Raw genomic sequence first — 21,323 nt, forward strand, 5'->3', positions numbered from 1 at the left:
ATCGAACCCATGTCTCTTGTGTCTCCTGCATTGGCAGGCAGATCCTTTACCAACTGTGCCACCTGGGAAGCCCTTGCTCCAAAAATTATTAAGGGTTTCAAGACAGCCACAGCAGAGAATGAAAGAAAACCCAGAACCCTTTTAAACATTTGAGTCAATTATTCACCCACAAAGTTGGTCCTGCCTTGAGAAGTAAGTGCTTTGGTGTTTTGAACTTCAAAGCACAGTAGTATCCTTAGGAAAATTTAGAGGAAATTAAGGGATGCAAATAACCACCTCCCCCCAAAACAAACAAACAAAAAACCTAGCTCCTGGGGGCTGCCTATATCTCACCACCATCAGCACCTTTGGCAGTTTAGTACGAGAAGACTCACTGTGTGATTAATTCGGATCCATTGCCATCTAGAAGGTGCCTGGAATCATGCAATGAAAGCAGGGGTGGGCTTTGGGAGTGGGGAAAACTGAGATCAGGCATTCATTCAATGAACACCTATCCATAAAGAATATTACAAAAGATAAGGAAGGATAATGATCAAGGGATCAATCCAAAAGGAAGACATAACAATTGTAAATATTTATGCACCCAACATAGGAACACCTGAAACCCCTGGTGGCTCAGATGGTAAAGAGTCTGCCTGCAATGTGGGAGACATGGGTTTGATCCCTGGGTCAGGAAAATCCCCTGAAGAGGGAAATGGCAACCCACTCCAGTGTTCTTGCCTGGAAAATCCCATGGATGGGGGAGCCTGGAAGGCTACCATTGATGGGGTCACAAAGAATTGGACACGACTAAGCAACTTGCACATTCATTCAGCATAAGCACCCCCCCCCCAGTTTCCCTGACTCCCTTTCTCTGACCTTCTACATGTACAATCCCCAGCCTCCACACAACAGCCCAAGTGATCTTATAAAAATTGTATCTGATCCTTACCCCCCCACTTCTCCCGGCACTCTGGTAGCTTAGAGTCAGAGTGAGAATTCTCCCCTTGACCCCAGGGCTCTGTGGGATCTGGGGTCTGCTGGTCTCCAGTGCTTACCACTTCTTTCTTTCTGCCTTGGAGACTTTGCACACACTTCCTTGTCTTTTCATCCCTCTGCCCCCTCCTCCCGCCCCCGGCGTATCCCCTCCTCCCAACTTCCGTTGTCCTTGAGATCACCATTACCTTGCTTTTCGAGTTCTCCACTTACATACACCCCCTCCCCAGTCTGGATCCACACCGTCAGTGCTTCTGTGTCTGTCCCCTATAAGCACCGTGAGGGCAGGATCATGTCTGTTTGGTCTGTTGTTCTGTTCCCAGCACCAACCGTGTACTAGCATGTACCTGGAATATACTAGGCACTTGATAGGTGTTCGTTGAAAGGCTGAATGGACGTACCAAACAGTTCATGGTGTAAGCTTAATTATATGCTATCTTGTGTTGTTATCCTTCACTAATTTCACCAATTGGTTTGAAAATCTTTGACATTAGGCAACGTGATATCTGTCTGTCTGTCTCAGTTGCTCTCAGTGCTCAGTATATGTTCAAGAAATGTTATTGACCAACATAAATTATGAATGTTTTATACATTCATTACAGCATAGATAACCAAGCGAGAAATTCAATTATATATTATGTGTGTCTGGGTTATTATAGGTACTTTCTGCTGATTGTTGAGGTTAAGTGATAACCAAAACCAGACAAAGTCTAAATTATGGAATTTCTGCCTCAAAAGAAAAGAAATCAAGTGTGATAGAAATACCTCTCTCACATTTGTATTTTATTGATTTTTGGAAACAGTCTAGATAGAGGAGTTTAGAGGACTGGTTGTGTTCAATTTACTCTGGTGTGAGGGCATCTTCCGTGTGAGGTTATAAAAACATGCACAGTCCCATCCGCTGTGATTATAACCACCGCTAGAATTTGTCTGGCAAAAGGAACAGATTTACCATCATTCTTTTTATTTATTTATTGGCTGCGCTGGGTCTTCGTTGCTGCGAGCAGGCTTTCTCTAGTTGCGGCAAGTGGCGACTACTCTTCACTGCAGCACAGGCTTCTCACTGCAATGGCTTCTCTTGTTGCGGAGCACGCAACTCAGTAGTTGTGGCACACAGACGTAGTTGCTCCATGGCATGTGGATCTTCCTCAATCAGGAATCGAACCTGAGTCCCCTGCATTGGTAGGCAGATTCTTAACCACTGGACCACCAGGGAAGTCCCTGCTATCATCCTCTCCTGTAGTGTAAGAAGAAAGTGTTAGTCACTCAGTCGTGTCACAACTCTTTGCAACCCGCCAGGCTCCTCCATCCATGGGATTTTCCAGGCAAGAGTACTGCAGTGGGTTGCCATTTCCTTCTCCAGGGAATCGAACCTGGGTCTCCTGCATTGCAGGCAGACTCTTTACCATCTGAGCCACCAGGGAACCCTGTAATGTAGCTTGTCCTCAGCTCCTTGCTTGAAACGACATTTGCAATGTTGATGTCCAGTGATAAAAACCTCAATGGAATACTCACTCAGGGACAACTTTTTTTCCAATAACTTGCAAAACTGAAATTCTGACCCACTGGATCTTTATTTCTATATTCAGTCCTTCTAATGGACTGTTTTTCGTTGCCATGTTGTTTTTCCAGCTCAGCAAATCTTGATGGTATAGAAAATATCTTCAGCGTAAGTAGTAACAGTCTGTTTTCCCACTTTCTTTCAAATGCCTTTTGCAGACAAGAAGCCCCAAACTCTCTCACAGTCCTCAGCCTCCCAACTTGGGCGACCCAGTGGAGCATCTGTCAGAGGCGTCCGCTGATTCTTTGGAAGCCATGTCTGAGGGAGAAACTCCCAGTCCTTTCTCCAGAGGCAGCCGGACTCGGGCGAGCCTTCCGGTGGTGAGGTCCACCAACCAGACGAAAGAAAGATCTCTGGGTAAGCTTCAAAAGGCAGCTTCTGATTTTTATTACTGCATGTGTGTGCGTGTATACTTCTGAACACAGACCCTACATTGGAATGTTAATTTGATCTTGACTTATAAAACCTCAAGTGCTCAGAAACTCCGACAACTTAACATGAAGCCTTGAGGATTTACCTGCTGAAGAAGCATCTAGTCCAGGCGGTCTCTGGGGCTGGGCACTCAAACAAGAGGCTGGCAGTGCTTGTCTGTGTCCTGGTAGGGAATAGCAAGGGCCACTTTGCTAAATGAGCCTCATTTCTTAGGAACCTCCTCCCCAGTTTCAGAACTGTGGACGGATGGGGTATGAGACCCACTCCACTGTCTGACAGTCCAGGGGAGGACGTGATTGGCTCCAGGAGGAGGAGGTGCGGTGTGGCCAGCACCCCCACGACTGGTCATAAAAGCCAGAAACACAGGGCTGTTGGCCCTGCCACCACATGAAAGGGTGGAGGGGCTTAGCAAGAGTCTAGCATAGCCTTTTCTTTCAACAGGCTTTTAAGAGACGCAGGATTCTGTCCTGCTTTTACCTGTGCTTATGCTCTGCTGCTTCAGTTGCGTGGAATTCTTTGAGACCCCATGGGCCATCATAGCCCCCCAGGCTCCTCTGTCCATGGGAATGTCCAGGCAAGAATACTGGTGTGGGTTGCCATGCCCTCCTCCAGGGGATCTTCCTGACACAGGGATCGAAACCCACATCACTTACATCTCCTGCATTGGCAGGTGGGTTCTTTACCACCTGGGAAGCCCCTGCCCTCACTTAGCATCTGCTTTTTCATATTGGATATTCACTTTCTATCTCGCTTTGCTTCTTTCTTCTTTTTTCTTCCTGGCCCTTTAACAAAAGGCACAGATCCTGAAGATTTAGACATTTTTGCAAATCGTGTTGGTATTTCATAAGGTTAACCTGCCTTCTTAAGGTTCTGATTCAGTACCTGTGTTTGCAGACATTTGGGGTCAGGAGAAAGAGGGGACAGGAACGGGATCAACCCACAGAAGGCTTCAGGGTAGGCCTCTGCAGAAGACAGCTGAATTCTGCCTCTTAAAACTGAGTAGACGCCTTGCTTGAAGAACAGAGAAGGATGTGGGGAGGTATCCTGATTTTGTTTCCTCGGTCACAGATGGTAACCAGAGCAAATTGGGTTCAGACATTGTCCTAGGTCTTTTTTTTTTTTTTTTTTTAAAGCTGTGCTGAGTCTTTGATGTCATGCAGGGGGCTGTTCTCTAGTTGCAGTGTGGGCTTCTCGTTGGGGTGGCTTTTCTTGTCGTGGGGCATAAGCTTTAGAGTGCAGGGGCGCATGGACTCAGCAGTTTTGGTGCACAGGTTTAGCTGCCCCGAGACATGTAGGGTCTTAGTTCCCTGACCAGGGATCGAACCGATGTCCCCTGCAATGCAAGGTGAATTTTTAACCACTGGAGCACCAGGGAAGCCCTGTCGCAGGTCTTTTAAAGAGAAAAGCAAAACAAATTAAAAAATACCCCATTTTTACTTGCATTATTGGTATTAATTTTTAACCTTCAGTTTTGTATACTTCACGTTTGGTTAATAATCCAGGGTCCTCATTTTACTAGTGAAAGATGAAAGCCATGGAAAAATCTCCTTTTTGTTTTCTGAGGAACATAGTTAATTAAATGGCAGAAGTGGGAAGACCCTCTAGTTCCTATTAACGCCATTTACCAATGAAGGCGCGGGGTTTGCAAGGGTGCAGTGCACCCAGGGAGCATACGGGGCCCTGGCAGTGGCAGTAGGAGTCAGGCTGGGGCTTTCCATCTGGAGTACAGGGCTTAGTGTTCTCTTAACCCCACTCCTGCTTGAGGCAGGAGCCCAGGAACCAGCCAAGGAGTGGAATTTCTCCTTTGTGCTTTGCGGGAAATGAATGGGGTTCACTTCTCTGTAAAGATAGGCTGTGCTTTGCAAAACAGAATGAAAGAGAAGAACAAATACTTCTGCGCCTTCCCCCTTACCTGGGGAACAGCACGCCTGTGGGATAATGGAGCCTTTGTCTTACAGGCAGGAATTTCCCCTACAGCCAAGTGCACTTGGCAATGCAGGTATCCGTAGATACTGGCTGCCCTAGAAAGCCAACCTCTGGGCTTCGGGGCTGAAGGAGTTAGGACAGGCAACCTTGCCTTAGGAATTGCTGAGCGTGGCTGGTATTTTCTCATGGGCTGGCTGAACTTATGCAAAATGCTGTTTTACTCTAAGCACGCCTTGCTGTGAAGTTCTGGCAAGTCCCAGCAGATTCACAAATGCAAAGGAGGTGCTTATTCTTCCTGCTCCAGGAGGATCTTTGGGGCCAGTGATTTCCCCAACTCCTGGATGGAAAGAGAAACGCAAGGAGAGGAGAGCAGTGAGAAGTTTACCCCTTCGAGAGGAGCCCTGGGGCCGGAAAATGAGGCTGGCCTGGGCCAGTGCGCCTGGCGCTGCCCTTGGCCGCCTCTCTGTGGCCGACTTGGGAATGTCCTCTGGCCGCACCTGGCCTTCCTGACATAATCTGATTGAGCCAGGATGGGAAATAAACAGGAAAGTGAGTCAAGGAGAATCTATATACAATCTCTCTGCCAGGGGCCTTGCTGGCCTCCTGTTCGAAAAAGTCGCTGTGTGCCTGACTGTATTTAACACCCAGATATGGGAACAAAAGGCTCCCCAGAGCAGAACTGGGAGCAGCGGGGTCCCCCAGCATTTCAGTGGTGAAGGCCGTTTAGGACCCCAGACCACAGAGGCTGCAGACGAAACTGAGCTGTGATCTGCAAACCCACTCTGGGAGCCACCTGCAAGCCCCGGGTTTCCTTTGGGGTCAGTGCAATGTCATTTTGTCTTAATCCACGGAACTTTAGGACCTTCCCACCCAAGTCCCGTTCATCTTGTGTTTAAATTTGTCATGGTTGGTTCTTCATGGATTATTGCGTTAATTTTGATTTATCTTGATTACTGAGTTTTGGAGGGGGGGCCTGGAAATTGTGCGCCTGAGGTGAGTGCCTCCCTCGCCTCACCCCAATATCTGCCTATGTGTCACCCCAAGGATATCACGTATCATCCAGGCGACCTCCAGCCACAGGGCCCGGAAGAGGCGGGGGCGGGAGAGCTCGGCGCCCAGGCTTCGCTTCTGCACATGCGCAGTGTGTCACTGGCGCCCTTCCCCAGTCCTGGGCAGGGTCTGGACCAATTCTCCCACCGTTCCCGCTCCCTGGAGGGGATGCGACCTTGCTTTCACTTCAGGCAGCCTGTGCCTGGAGATAAACCTGCTGGCTTAATCATTTTTTCACTTGAATAATCCTACCTTTCTACTGCTTTGGCGTATTTAGGATATGGGAGGAGCGCGGGCTTGGTGCATTGCGCAGAGGCTTTTATAAGATGTGCCAGAGAGAGATGGGACAGCTCTGAGGCGCTGATTAGGACAGAGAAGGGAGGCGTTGCTGGTGCCCATGTAATAGTCTCTCTCCAGCGCTGCCCTGCATGCAAGGTGGGAGCTTCTCATTCCAGGATTTCAGGTGGGGCCAAGTGACAGCAAAACGCAGAAATCTTGTCTGATGCTGGGAGCCAACTAGTCACTCTCAGAGATTTACAAAGCTGAAAAGTAAAGAAAGAAATTTGCTCAGCCGCTCTGATTTATAACATGACCAAATGCCAAAGATCTGTCACCTCTAAATCTTTACTTCTACAGAGTAGTGGGTTCCCCCGCACACTCCACACATGCAGAGACCAAATGAAATTCTTCTCAGTGGAATTTATGCCGTTTCTGCTTCCCTCTGTCTTCGGTGAAAAGAGAGATGGTTCGGGGAAAGGAAATCTCCAAAAGAAAGTAAAAACCATTTTGCCATAGAGTTAAGTTTTAGAAATCATTTCCGTGTAAAATTGTCCCGCAGTTATTAGGTCTGGGTCTTAATGTTGGAGTCGTTTCCTTTTAGTCATTGCTGTCTTATAAATGTCTGTCTGGAACGCAACCGTGGGCAGGGGCTGGGGTCTGGCTGCTCCACGGTCGGCCGTGAGGGAAAGAAGAGCCACAAGTTGTTCCCACCCTTCTGTGTACCCTCAGGAATTTGAAAATAAAACTCATATTAAAACACAGAGCAGCAACTTCCTCCTCGCTACAGCCAGATGACTTGGGTGACCGTATCCTGAATGGTTAGCTTTGGAAAAGATACCTTCCTTACCAGCCCAGCAGCCAGAGGTGCTGCCATTTCTGTAGCAGATTCCTCTTAAACACTCAGCCTCAATAAACAAGAATGATTTTTAAAGGCTCCGGAGGATTTGAGACTCTTCAAGGGAGAACTTGCTCAATGCATGTGACTCGTTGAGTATCTTTGGGGCTGTTCTCTTATTTTGAGGTGGTGACAGTGATGGGTACCATATACAGGTGTGGGTATTTAAGGAACAGAAAGTTCACCGCTGCCAGAACCTCCCCACCTGTGCAGAAGAGTGAGTAGGAGGTTAAGAGAAAAAGATGGAGGAAACGTCCACGTGTAAAGTAGAAAACCAAGAAGGTTTATGAGCAAAGACTGTGAGCCTCGTATTAAGATTGTTTGAGCATGAAGAGCTAGCCTCTGGAGAGTTAAAAAAAAAAGAAATGAATTTCAGACACATGGAAAGAACAATATTGCTGTACAGAGTAAAGAAAGCACTTAAGGGATTTAGGTGCCAGTAGTGGTTGACATGTAATATTATAAAAACTAAAATTTACAGAAGAGAGTTTGGTTGTAGGTCAGTAGCTTGGGAGCACGTTCCTGACCTTTATAGGATGCCATCAAAGAAAAGGTGAAAGGGTCATTTCTAGCTTGGGAACTCAGTGAGCGGGGTAGGAGGACACAGTGACTGGCCATTGTGGTCCACTCCAGTCTCCTTCTAGCATTCCTTCTTTTACTTTGGAGGCTGGAAAGCAGAATCATTCTGGAATAGCAGATACGCTGGGTTCCAGAAGTAGGGACCAAGACATTTGTGGATGCTTTGGGTTTTCTTCAGCATCATTTGCTGAGCGGTCTCAGGGCATAGCCACTCACTTGATAGAGTTGCAATCTGGGCATCTATTTTTCTTCTGTTGAGGGCACAGCCCTGGTGTGACTTTGCAGTGGGACCAGCAGCTTCTGGATTTCCAAAGCGGAGTCACAGTGGTCCAGGACCACTGGAAGCTTCCCCCTTGTCAAATGAGTTGTGCAGGCTCCCAGTTCTACAGTTAACATTCAGCCCAGTGACTCCACAAGCCAGTTAATAAATCCATCTTTTGCTTAAACCAGCTGGAGTCAGTTCAGTTATCTGCGCTGAACCCTCACTGATACAAGGAATCTGATTGGCTGTGCTTGTAGCAATTATAGTGCCACCTCTTCCGCATGTTCGAGAAAAGATGGCAGGTACCAGTAGGGACAGACTGATGACTTCTAAAGACTTGGCAGTGAACTGGAGAATGAACTGGAGGTGTGATGTCCCAACTGTGTTCCTCAGAGCTCTGGAGTTCTGTGGCGTTTTCTCTACTATAAATATTGCATTTTCATATAAGATTTCATTTGGCAAATGAGCTGTGTTGGACTGCTAACACCTACACCATAAAAAGCATTAAGTAGACCAAGGGGCATTGGAGAATAAGAGAGAAGTCATGAAGATATTTTCTTTCCACAACATGGGTTCCTTGAGCTCTTCTATTTGGCTGTATCAGGTAGGTCAAAAGATTATCTCTTAGGTTTTTTGCTCTTGATGTAATGAATGTCCTGAGAGGTAATGTTTTTTAAAAAGTGAATCGATCTTTAAGCTAAGGGGAAAAAACAGATTTGGGACTGGGAATTAACCACTGAAAGGAAATATTTCAAGAAACCTTTGGGACTTCCCTGGAGGTCCATTGGTTAAAACTTTGCCTTCCTATGCAGGGGGTGCAGGTTTGATCCCTGGTCAGGGAGCTAAGGTTCCACTTGCCTCATGACCAAAAAACCAAAACATAAAATAGAAGCAGCATTGTAACAAGTTCAATAAAGAACATTTCTTAAAAAATAAATCCTCTGGTATCGCAAAACATGTTTTTGTGATGCAAGTAATCACCCCCAATTCTCCTTTATAACCTGGGATTTTCATATATGAGTTTCTCTGAAAGAGAAGCCAAGAGGGTAAACTTGGCTTTACTCTTTGCCCTCTGAAAGAGGGGAGTACTTATCCAACATTATCTTAATGTTGGCTCTCAATTCACCCATAAGAAAGAATGTTCTTGTAGAAGATTGGAGACTCATGATTTGTTTGTACTCTAAAAAATAACGTTAGTCCGATGTCTTTCAAAATCCCTTGCTATTAACATTCCTGGGTTGAAACTTTAGAATAGATTTCTCAGACTTTGAGGAAATGGTTCAGTTAATGTGGTACCTATGGAGTTCTGTGCCCTTTACCAACATCTTGAGGATTGTTTTGCAGACGGGATGCTGGTAGGAAAAGCATCAGTGAAGGTGAATAGAAGATTTGGTGGAATCTAAGGGCCCTCCCCAAGCTACCATTCATTTACAGAATCAAGGACTTCCCTGGTGGTCTAGTGACAAAGATTCTGATATTCCAGTGCAGGGAGTATGGGTCACGAAGCCTGGTCACGGACCATAATTTGGTCCAAAAAAAAAAAAAAAATTACAGGGTTTGCCGTTGGCTGGCTAAGTACCAATGAAAAGGCCTGGAGAAGACTTGGGAGTGTGCTGCTTCTGCTCCTCCTTTATAGCTGGGATGTTGCTAAACCTGGGCCTTTACTTTTTGTTATACTTTTTGTTAAGTTCAGTTCAATTGCTTAGTCATGTCCAACTCTTTGTGACCCCATGCACTGCAGCACGCCAGGTTTCCCTGTCCATCACCAATGCCCAGAGCTTGCTCAAACTCGTGTCCATCGAGTCGGGACATCCAACCATCTTGTTCTCTGTCGTCCCCTTCTCCTCCTGCCTTCAGTCTTTCCCAGCATCAGGGTCTTTTCCAATGAGTCAGTTCTTCACATCAGGTGGCCAAGTATTGGAGCTTCAGCTTCAGCACCAGTCCTTTTGTTAAGTTAACGGCAGCCATTTCTAAACTGCAGGTGGAGCTCTAGGGTTAAATGCTGGAAAGGTGACTTCAGTTTCCAAAGCTATTTCAGAAAACCAGCCGCCCCCCCCCCCCATAACTTATGTGTGCTCAGTCGCTAAGTCATATCTGACTCTTTTGAGACCCCAGTGGACTGGAACTTGGCAGACTCCTCTGTCCATGGGATTATTCTGGCAAGAATACTGCAGTGGATTTGCCATTTCCTCCTCCAAGATATCTTCCCCGCCCAGGGATTGAACTCTAGTCTCCAGTGTCTCCTGCATTGGCAGGCGAATTCTTTACCACTGAGCCACCTGGGAAGCCCAGCCCATCGGTTAGCCAGTATGAAATATTTCTCTCTCTCTGTCACAATCACAAAATCCATTCAAACTCAGACACCTAGACAATGTTTAGATTTTTTTCCTGATGTATTTATAAAAATACTCTTATTCAAAAAAGAACTCTTCATCGAATTTCACAGGTCAGCAAAAGAAAGCAAGACAAGTTTCATCCATATAAATCTATACATCCAAAGTAGATTTGATTTGGCTTAAAACAATAAAAGTATATAAGAATCATTAAGACAAGAGTTAACACAAGTACCAGTTGGGCGCAATATGTGTGTCAAGAAAATTAAGATAAGAATAATTGCTATGATTGCAGCCAAGATGAAAAAAGAAGATAAAAGAAGAAATGTAATGAGTTGAGTGAATTTCATTATTTAAGAAGAGGTTTAGGGCCCTTCATTTAGAGCATTTAATCCAAGACCTCCTGTATCTTAATGTTGTTGACATTATATTATGTAACAGTTTTATTTAACAGTTGTTTTATGGAAAGTTTCTTTGTATAAAACTTCAAAATTCAAGGATATTGTCTGAAACCATCTTATTAGAAGGTCCCATCACTTTATGGCAAATAGGTGGGAAAAAAAGTGGAAACAGTTACAGATTTTATTTTCTTGGGCTCCAAAGTCACTGCAGACAGTGACTGCAGCCACAAAATGAAAAGATGCTTGCTCCTTGGAAGAAAAGCTATGGCAAACCTAGATAGCATATTAAAAAGCAGAGATACCACTTTGCTGACACATGTCCATATATCAAAGCTATGGTTTTTCCAGTGGATGCGAGAGTTGGACCATAAAGAAAGCTGAGCACTGAAGAATTGATGCTTTTGAGTTGTGGTGCTGGAGAAGACTCTTGAGAGTCCCTTGGGCTGCGAGGAGATTAAACCAGTCAATCCTAAAGGAAATCAACCCTTAATATCCATAGGAAGGACTGATGCTGAAACTGAAACTCCATTACTCTGGCCACCTGATGCGAAGGCCAAGCCCATTGGAGACCATCATTGGAGAGGACCCTGATGCCGGGAAAGATTAAATGCAGGAGAAGGGGGCAACAGAGGATGAGATGATTGCATGGCATCCCTGACTCAATGGACATAAGTTTGAGCAAATTCTGGGAGATAGTGAAGGACGGGGAAGCCTGGCTTGCTGTGGTCCATGGGATCACAAAGAGTCAGACATGACTTAGAGATGGAACAACAATGTCTTTTGGGCTCTGTAGGTTTCTAGTGATCTAATTTGATACATGGAAAGAGCTGATATAGTCTTGATAGTTGACCTGACTCCCCAGGTGATTGACCCTTGGCTGTTAATAATCTCATCAGGGTGGGTAGCTTCAGATAGAGAGGAAAATTTGAGGAGCAGGTCATTGTTTTGGTTTTTAATATTTGTTTATGTATTTGGCTGCACTGGGTCTTAGTTGTGGCATGTGAATCCTTAGTTGCAGCATGTGTGATCTAGTTCCCTGACCAGGGATTGAACCCAGTCCCCTGCATAGGGAGCTCAGAGTCTTAGCCACTGGACCACCAGGGAAGTCCCCAGTCATTATTGAAGGCTTGAAAGGCAGAAGAGAGTTAGAGAAGAAATCTCTCCCCAAATTCCAAATTCCTGATAATACCAACTGTTTACTCTAGACTCCAGGGATGAGGTTGGAAGTATTTGGTTTCAGGTGATGTTCCCTGATACTCTCTGCTATGGTTTGGTTGGAACAAGAGTTGAGCTATTGAATTACTTTTAGGGAAAATATTTCATTTATAAATTGCTGTTGTTTCCCTTTGCCAAGAAAACTCTACCTAAAAATCTGTTGACCATGCCTTGCTATTTTTATTGATTTATTTTTTTGGTAAATGCAAAATTCATTGCACCCTTAAGAGTTCTTTGCCAAGTTAATTTGTTCTTTCAAAGCTGACTATAAAATATAATCCTTAATGTTCATCTCATTCTATGAGTTCACACACATTTTTTGCACCTGCTTTTAAATAAGATGATTCTATGAACTACTAAAAATAATATGAAGATGCATGCCAGCTTTATGTTACATACCCAAGTCAAATTCCATCCTTGGTGCCCTCATCCTAAACGTGGCCTGCAGAGAGTTGACATCTGGAAACTAAGATTTGTGGCAGCTTTTTATGTTTCAGGCAGAGTCTAAGAACAGAAGGAAGTACGCATGGGCATTGTTAGAGAAGAGATGTATATCTTCTATGCGTATCTTCTTAGGCAAAGAAATGGGTGAATTCCCATCCGAATTTCTCAAGTAAGCTCTGTGACAAGGGGTTGCAACTAAGTGACTTCTGGTCTGGAAATGAGGTTCTACCTGCACCACCAGGGGACTCAGTCTCCATCCAGAAGCTGCTTTTGAGCAGGACAGTCGGTGAGCCCCAAGGCACCACCACGATGGTCTTTAGTTAGTTACCAGTTTGAGCCACTCTTTGAGGGTCTGAGATTGGTCAAACTGTATCTTCTCCCCACCCCTCCGTCTTCAAGTTCGTATGTTACCGTCTTAACCCCTAGTATCTCAGAACATGATGTGTTAGGAGAAAGGGCTTTAAATGAGGTGATTAGAACAAGGTCATAAGAGTGGACCATTGTCTGATAGGACTGGTGTCCTTATAAGAAGAGGAGGTTAGGAGACAGACAGGTGCAGAGAGAGGACCACGTGAAGACATGGGGAAGATGACTGTCTATGAGCCAAGAAGAGACGCTGCAGAAGACACCACCCCTGCTGACACCTTGGTCTCAGACTTAAGCTTCCAGAAAGTGAGAGAATAGATTTCTGTTGTGAAGCCACCTAGTCTGTCAGACTTTGTTACGGCGGCCCCAGCAAACCCAAACAGGGACTCAGGTCACTCGTATCGTCCCACTTCCTTTCTCACATGAGGGGACAGGCTGATGGCAGTTGACACAAACTTGAAGTATTTCTTTCTTTAAGACAGTAAAATTAGATGCGTCGAGTTTTCTGTTTAAGTTGGGTTTCATTCCAGCCTCTTCCACCTTTGGGACTTCTCAGGTGGCATTAGTGATATAAAACCCGCCTTCAGTGCAGGAGATGTAAGAAACGTGAGCTGGATCCCTGAGTCGGGACTCCCCTGGAGAAGGGTATGGCAGCCAACTCCAGTGTTCTTGCCTGGAGAACCCCATGGATGGAGGAAGCTGGAGGGCTACAGTCCACATGGTCACACAGAGTTGGATGTGACTTCACAGTTAAGTCAGAGTGACTTAATTGTATCCCATCAAGAAAAGCTCAGAAGGTTGTCATATGAATTTGAGTTCTCAGAAGTTTGGTGATGTCATTAAAAATGACATTCTCACCAACTTATCTACTTTCAGAATTTCTATGAGGTATTAATTGGCTTTCAGATGTCTCTGGCTAACTTTCTCCCAGTAATAATATAAAGCTAAACATGAAAAGAAAAATCCTTCATTTTTTTCCTCCACAGGTTTTGCCCGTTTCTCAGTTTTTTTCTGCATTCATGTGGTTATAGATTTACTAAGAATCTGTTTAGTCTCAGGCATTGTTAAAGGTGCCATAGTGAGTTGTTTAGAAAATATATGAAATCTGGTTCTTCTATTCAAGGAATTTTCAGTGTAACTAAGGACACATGGTAACCATGAAAAGTCTTTAAAATATACGTAAACCAAAGACTACACAGATGACACTGTGCATTTACTCAGTCGTGCTGGACTCCTAGCCGTGCTACATCAGAACTAGACACTCTGCTCTCACACATCTCTCACTAGACACACTACCTGGATTCAACTCCCTCTCTCAGACCCTCGCCTCTGCACGGCCCCCTTTCACTTCATTCAGAGCTGTGCTCAAGTGGCCTCATCAGTGAATGCTCCCCCAAGTAAGGTTCACTCTCCCAATTGCTTTTGCATCCTTTCTCTTGACGCATCATTTAGGATCAGTTCAGTTCAGTTCAGTTCAGTCGCTCAGTCATGTCCAACTCTTTGCGACCCCATGAATCGCAGCACACCAGACCTCCCTGTCCATCACCAACTCCCAGAGTTTACTGAGACTCATGCCCATCGAGTCGGTGATGCCATCCAGCCATCTCATCCTCTGTCATCCCCTTCTCCTCCTGCCCCCAATCCCTCCCAGCATCAGGGCCTTTTCCAATGAGTCAACTCTTCACATGAGGTGGCCAAAGTATTGGCGTTTCAGCTTCAGCATCAGTCCATCCAATGAACACCCAGGACTGATCTCCTTTAGGATGGACTGGTTGGATCTCCTTGCAGTCCAAGGGACTCTCAAGAGTCTTCTCCAACACCAAAGTTCAAAAGCATCAGTTTTTCAGTGCTCAGCTTTCTTCACAGTCCAACTTTCACATCCATACATGACCACTGGAAAAACCATAGCCTTGACCAGACAGACCTTTGTCGGCAAAGTAATGTCTCTGCTTTTTAATATGCTATCTAGGTTGGTCATAACTTTCCTTCCAAGGAGTAAGCGTCTTTTAATTTCATGGCTGTAGTCACCATCTACAGTGATTTTGGAGCCCCAAAAAATAAAGTCTGACACTGTTTCCACTGTCTCCCCATCTATTTCCCATGAAGTGATGGGACCAGATGCCATGATCTTAGTTTTCTGAATGTTAAGCTTTACGCCAACTTTTTCACTCTCCTCTTTCACTTTCATCAAGAGGCTTTTTAGTTCCTCTTCACTCTCTGCCATAAGGGTGGTGTCATCTGCATATCTGAGGTTATTGATACTTCTCCCAGCAATCTTGATTCCAGCTTGTGCTTCTTCCAGCCCAGCGTTTCTCATGATGTACTCTGCATAGAAGTTAAATAAGCAGGGTGACAATATACAGCCTTGACGTACTCCTTTTCCTATTTGGAACCAGTCTGTTGTTCCATGTCCAATTCTAACTGTTGCTTCCTGACCTGCATACAGGTTTCTCAAGAGGCAGGTCAGGTGGTCTGGTATTCCCATCTCTTGAAGAATTTTCCACAGTTTATTGTGATCCACACAGTCGAAGGCTTTGGCGTAGTCAATAAAGCAGAAATAGATGTTTTTCTGGAACTCTCTTGCTTTTTCGATGATCCAGCGGATATTGGCAATTTGATCTCTGGTTCCTCTGCCTTTTCTAAAACCAGCTTGAACATCTAGAAGTTCACGGTTCTCGTATTGCTGAAGCCTGGCTTGGAGAATTTTGAGCGTTATTTTACTAGTGTGTGAGATGAGTGCAATTGTGCGGTAGTTTGGATAGTGTTTCTCAAATTTTAGCAGAGACCTCGTTAAAACACCGATGTCTGGCTCTGCTTATTGGCTTTATGGTTCAGTAGATTTGGGGTGAGACCAAAGAATATGCAGCTCTAACTCGTTCCCAGGTGATGCTGGTCATGGGGTCACTGATTTTGTACCTTAGGAAAGATTTGGGCTTCCCAGATGGTACTAGTGGTAAAGAACGCACCTGCCAATGCAGGAGATGTAAGAGATGCGAGTTCGATCCCTGGATCAGGAAGATCCCCTGGAGAATGGGCATGGCAACCCACTCCAGTATTCTTGCCTGGAGAATTCCACGGACAGAGGAGCCCCGAGGGCTACAGTCCACGGGGTGGCACAGAGTCAGACAGGACTGAAGCGACCAAGCAGGCCTGCAGGAGATTTTAATGTGTCATTACCATGTAGCACCACGTGAGGGCGCTTTAATTGGCTCCCAGTAGGGGATGGAAAGTTGTCCTCATCCTTTGGTAGGAAAATACGGGGGCCTTAAATGTCACGTCTTTGAACTAGAGCATTTAATTCCAGCACATGTGAGTCACAGGACCCTCACAAGAAGTATGGGAATACCCATCTTACTGCAGCAAACCTACTTAGCTAGATTTGCCTTGCCTTTTATTTATTTATTTGCTTTTAGCTGCCCTAGATCTTCACTGCTGTGTGTGGGCTTCCTCTAGTTGCAGTGAGCAGGGGCTGCTCTTGGTTGCGGTGCATGGGTTCCCTGTTTCGCTGGCTTCTCTTGTTGTGGCGCCTGTGGTATGTGGGGTCTTCCCAGAGCAGGGATCGAACGTGTATTGGCACTGCACCACCAAGGAAGTCCTCGATCTGTCTTGCCTTCTGCCCCGTGCCGTTCGAACTTTTGATCCCTATTTGATCTTTATCTTCCATCTCATCACTGCCCCTTGACACACTCGGAAATGTCAGTGGAGTCAACCATTGAAAAGTAGCTGGACTTCTCATAAGACATGCCTTTCTGTTCCACGTCCCAGCTTCCTCACTTCAGGGATTTCCCTCATTGGCATCCAGCCCTTGTCTGCCCCGGGGGACCTCTGGCCCCGGTCATGGTCAGTTAGCACCCCAGTATTGTTGCCGCTTGTTGTGCTGAAGAGGCTGAGGCAGATGGATGCGTCCAGTGCAGTGAAGATTTTCCTGGAGGGGAGCATTCCCTGAGTTTCACGTGTTTCTCGAACAGCATTCTTTCATATGCTTTCATTTGCCTTTGTAAGAAGAGTCAAGTAATATAGGAATCCTTTTAAGAGTAAAAGAGTCAAATTTAACATTAATTAAATGCATTTTAAATACCTACAATACACATGATGCTATGTTAAGTAGGCAGCAAGAAAATCATTCTTTTAACAAATAGGGAGTTCCAACTAAGACAGCCCTGGGTGCAGTTCACAAAAAAGTCACAACCCTCTGATCTTTTAGAGCTTCTATTCTGTTGGGAGAGACAGGGAATAAACAAAACATACTAATAGAGTAGATGGTATAAATGCTAAGGAGAAAAATAAAATAGGGGCAGGGATACAGGGAGTGCTGAAGAGATGAAGGCTTGATTAGCTGTCATTTTGGAAAGGATGGACAAGGAAAGCATCATGGAGAAAGTGGCATGTGAGGGACTTCCTTGGTGGCCCAGGGGTTAAGACTCCGCATTCCCAAAGCAGCAGGTCGAGGTTCGATCCCTGATCGGGGAACTAGATCTTCTGCATGCCTCAACTGAAAGAGCCTACGTACAGTGACTAAAAGATCCTGCCTGCCACCACGAAGGACTCGGGCAGCCGAAGAAATAATTTTTTTTTTTTTGAAAAAAGAAAGTGGCACCATGACCCAGAGCATGTAGAGATGGGAATGACACCTATATCTGAGGGAGGAGAATTCCAGGCAGAAAGATCAGCTAGTGAAAAAACTTTAAAGAAAAGGGCACACCCAGAGCATTCAGGAAGACCACTGTGATTGGAGTCACACAGTAACAGAGGATTAGGCAGTGAGGTTGGAGAGGCAGCGGGAACTGGACAACGCGGGGCTTTGACAATAGCAGAGACTTGGGCCCCACCGTCCTCACTGAGATGGGGATGGCTCTGTTGCATTATGAGCAGCGGCACTGCTCCCATGTTAAAGACTGTATTCTGGCTTCTGGGCTTGGAGCAGACTAAAGGGGATTGGGGCAGAAGTTGGGAAAACCAGTTAGAAGTCTTGCCGTCATGTAGGGAGGTGAGTGGAGAAGGAAATGGCACCCCACTCCAGTGTTCTTGCCTGGAGAATCCCAGGGACAGAGAGGAGCCTGGTGGGCTGCCGTCTGTGGGGTCGCACAGAGCCGGACATGACTGAGGCGACTTAGCAGCAGCTGCAGCAGGGCGGTGAGTGTTAGCAGTGGAAGCGGTGAGAAGAACTGGGGTTCTGTGAGTGTTCTGCAGTTAGAATAAGAAGGATCACTGCCACACAGGAGTTCTAATGAAGGAGACGTACATATAAGAAGTCACCATTGCAGCTAACACTTACCCAGCACTCACTCCATGCCAGATAGGCAGAATCTAACACACACACAGCAAAACACAGAATCAGAGCCCTAAGAGCCTGTTCCCTGAGCCCACGCGTTCAACCACTACACTGAGCTGAATAGAGAAAGCAAGAAGCCCCAAACAGTGGTGTTGTGTCTTTCAAATCCTGGGGAAACATCTCTTCTAACAAATATTCCTTTAACCAACAAGATCATTACTTAAGAATGAGGGCCCTATTTTCAGGTAAACAGATTAACAGTATTTAGCATTCACAGACTCTGGCTGAAAGAACTAGTAGCATATTTATTTCACATAAAAACCCTCAACAAAATATTAGCAAATCAAGTCCAACAGTGTATTTAAAAAGTCATCATTGAGTGGGCTTTTTCTAGGTATGCAAGGCTGGTTCAATATTTGAAATATAATCAATGTCATTTACCATGAAAAGATGAAAGTGTTAATTGCTCAGTCACGTCCAGCTCTTTGCGACCCCATGGACTATAACCCGCCAGGCTCCTCTGTCCGTGGGATTCTCTGGGAAAGAATACTGGAGTGGGTTGCCATGCCCTTCTTCACGAGATCTTCCTGACCCAAGGATTGAACCCAGGTCTCCTGTATTGCAGGTGGACTCTTTACTGTCTGAGCCACCAGGGAAGCCTGTCGTTGTCCATAGACAAGAAAAGAAAAAAATCATATAATTATATCAACTGTATCAACTGACATGTAAAAAGCACTTTAAAAAACAATGCCCATACATGATTTAAAAAACAAAACAAAACTCCTAGCAAACTAGGAATGAAGGGAAATTTCCTCACTTCATAAAAAACTTCTACCAAAAAAACCCTGCTGCTGACATCATACTTAATAATGAGAGACTGAATGCTTTCCCTCTGAGATTGGGAATGAGGCAAGAATGACCAACCTCTCCACTCTTGCTCAACGTAACTCTGGAAGTTCTAGCCAGTGCAAAGGACAAGAAAAAGAAATAGAAAGCATGCCATTTGGAAAGGAAGCTATAAAACTGTCTCTATTGCCAAGTCATGTTATCTAGACACAAAATTCCAAAGAATGTACCAAAAAAATAAAACACAACTCCTTGTAGAATAAGTGAGTTCAGCAAGGTCACAGGATCCAAGATTAACATAAAATTCAGTTGCATTCTTGCATACTAACAGCAAACATTTGGAAGCTAAAATAAAAGGCTTAATGCTATTTACAGTTGCTCTAAAGAAAATTAAATATTTAGGTATAAATCTTATAAGACATGTATATGATCTGCATGCTGAAAATTATAGTATGCAAAGTAATCAAGGCTCAGTAAGTGAAGAGACACTGTTTTCATTGATTGGAAATACCAAAATAAGTGAAGGTGTCAGGTTCCTCCATATTGATCTATAGTTTTAAAATAATCCCTATTAAAATTACAGCAAGATTTTTTTGAAACATAAACAAGCTTATTCTAAAGTTCATATAAAAGGCAAAGGACTCTTGTGTAGAATATTTAGAATCGCTAAAACCATTCTGACAAAGAAGAACAGAATGGGAGAACTCACATCTGCCTGATTTCGAGCCTTACCGTAGAGCTATGGAAATCAAGACGATTCCGTAGGACTTCTCTGGTGGTCCAGTGGCTAAGACGCCATGCCCCCGATGGAGGGGGTCTGGGTTCAGTCCCTCATTGGGGAACTAAACCCCTTAGGCTGTGACTGAAGATTCTGAATGCCACAACTAAGACTATCCTGCATGCCAAAACTAAGACCTGGTGCAGCCGAATGAATACAAATAAATTAAAAAACTGTACGGTATAAGCAGAGGGATAGACACATAGATCAACGAGAATCTAGAAATACACCCATAAAATTATGCTGATCTGATTTTTTTTTTACAAAAATTGCAAAAGTAATTCAATGAAAGAAAGCTTTTTCAATAAGTGAAACTGGACCAGTTGGACATCCACAGGCAGAAATGAGAACTTTAATGTAGTTCTCCCACTTGTACACAGGTTTACTCAAAATAGATCATGGACTTTAATGGAAGATGTGAAACTATAAAAACCTTTAGGAAAAAAATAAGAGATGTGATCCAGGACTTTGGGCTTTGTGAAGAGTGACGTGACACCAAAAGCACATCAAAAGCAAAATTGATAAAATGGACGTCATCCAAAAATAGGTCCAAAAACATGGACCCTGTTAAGAAGGTGAAAATGTAAGCTACAATCTGGAAGAAAAATATTTGCAGTCATATAACTGGCAATGAGTAATATTTAAAACACATAAAGAACTTTCAGAGACTTCCCTGGCGGTGATTAAGACTACCTTCCAGTGTGGGTTGGATACCTGGATTAATACCCTGGGGGTTAATACCCTGTGGGGTGTTAAGATTATTATTAACCCTGTAGGTTAATACCCTGGTCAGGGTGTTAAGATCCCACCTGCCTCGAGCCAGAAATCTAAAACATATATCAGAAGCAATATTGTAACAAATTCAGTAAAGACTAAAAATGGTCCACATCCAAAAAAAAAAAAAAATCTTTAAAATAAATAAATAAAATATATAAACTCTCAAACTCAGCAGTAAAAAAAAAAAAAAAAAAAGTCCAATTAGAAAATAAACAAAATACAGGAAGAATGTTGCAACAGAAAAGGATGTACAGCTAGTAAATAAGGACATAGAAATATGTACATTGTTAGCTTTTGGGTAAGTGCAGATTTAAATATCGTACAGAGGTATCGCTACACGTACACCAGGATGGTTGAAATTTTTAATGATAACACCAAATGTTAGCAAGGATGCAGTAAACCAGGTCACTTGTACATTGCTGGTGGGAATAGAAAACCATACAGCCACTCTGGAAAAGAGTTTTACAGTTTCCTTTAAAACTAGAAATAGACTTACAGTATGACTAAGCAGTGACATTTTTTGGCATTTATCTCAGGAAAATGAGAACACATCACCCAGAAATTTGTACATGGATGTTCACAGCAGCTTTGTTTATAACATCAAAAGCTGGAAACTACACCAGTGTCCCTCAGTGGGTGAACAGAAAGTAAAATGTGGTACCTCCATGCCACGGAATACTGCTCCCATGACAACTTGGATGTCCCTGAAGGGAATCATGCACAGTGGGGAGGGGGCACCAATCTCTCAAGGTATGATTGCATTTATAAAACAGTATTAAGGGACTTCCCTGGTGGTCCAGTGGTTAAGGATCCGCCTTTTAGTGCAGGGCACGTGGGTTCAATCCCTGGTCTGGGTTCTAAGACCTAATACGCCACAGGGCAACTGAGCCCATGTGCTGCAACAGAGAGCCAATGCAGCCAAATAAATAAAA

General features: G+C 44.4%; 1 protein-coding gene across 18 annotated transcripts in view; it reads left to right on the top strand.

The window, feature by feature from the left end:
• The window catches only part of KIAA1217 (KIAA1217 ortholog), a 440,669-nt gene that overhangs the window by 271,004 nt on the left and 148,342 nt on the right, over nucleotides 1-21,323 (top strand). For all 18 annotated transcript variants that reach the window (XM_043883233.1, XM_043883225.1, XM_043883224.1 and 15 more), the window contains one exon: nucleotides 2,695-2,893. In XM_043883233.1, coding sequence (XP_043739168.1) covers nucleotides 2,695-2,893 — 199 coding nt within the window. The remainder of the gene's footprint in view (nucleotides 1-2,694; nucleotides 2,894-21,323) is intronic.

Source organism: Cervus elaphus, chromosome 23 (genome assembly GCF_910594005.1).
Source record: "Cervus elaphus chromosome 23, mCerEla1.1, whole genome shotgun sequence".
Taxonomy (NCBI): Eukaryota; Metazoa; Chordata; class Mammalia; order Artiodactyla; family Cervidae; genus Cervus; species Cervus elaphus.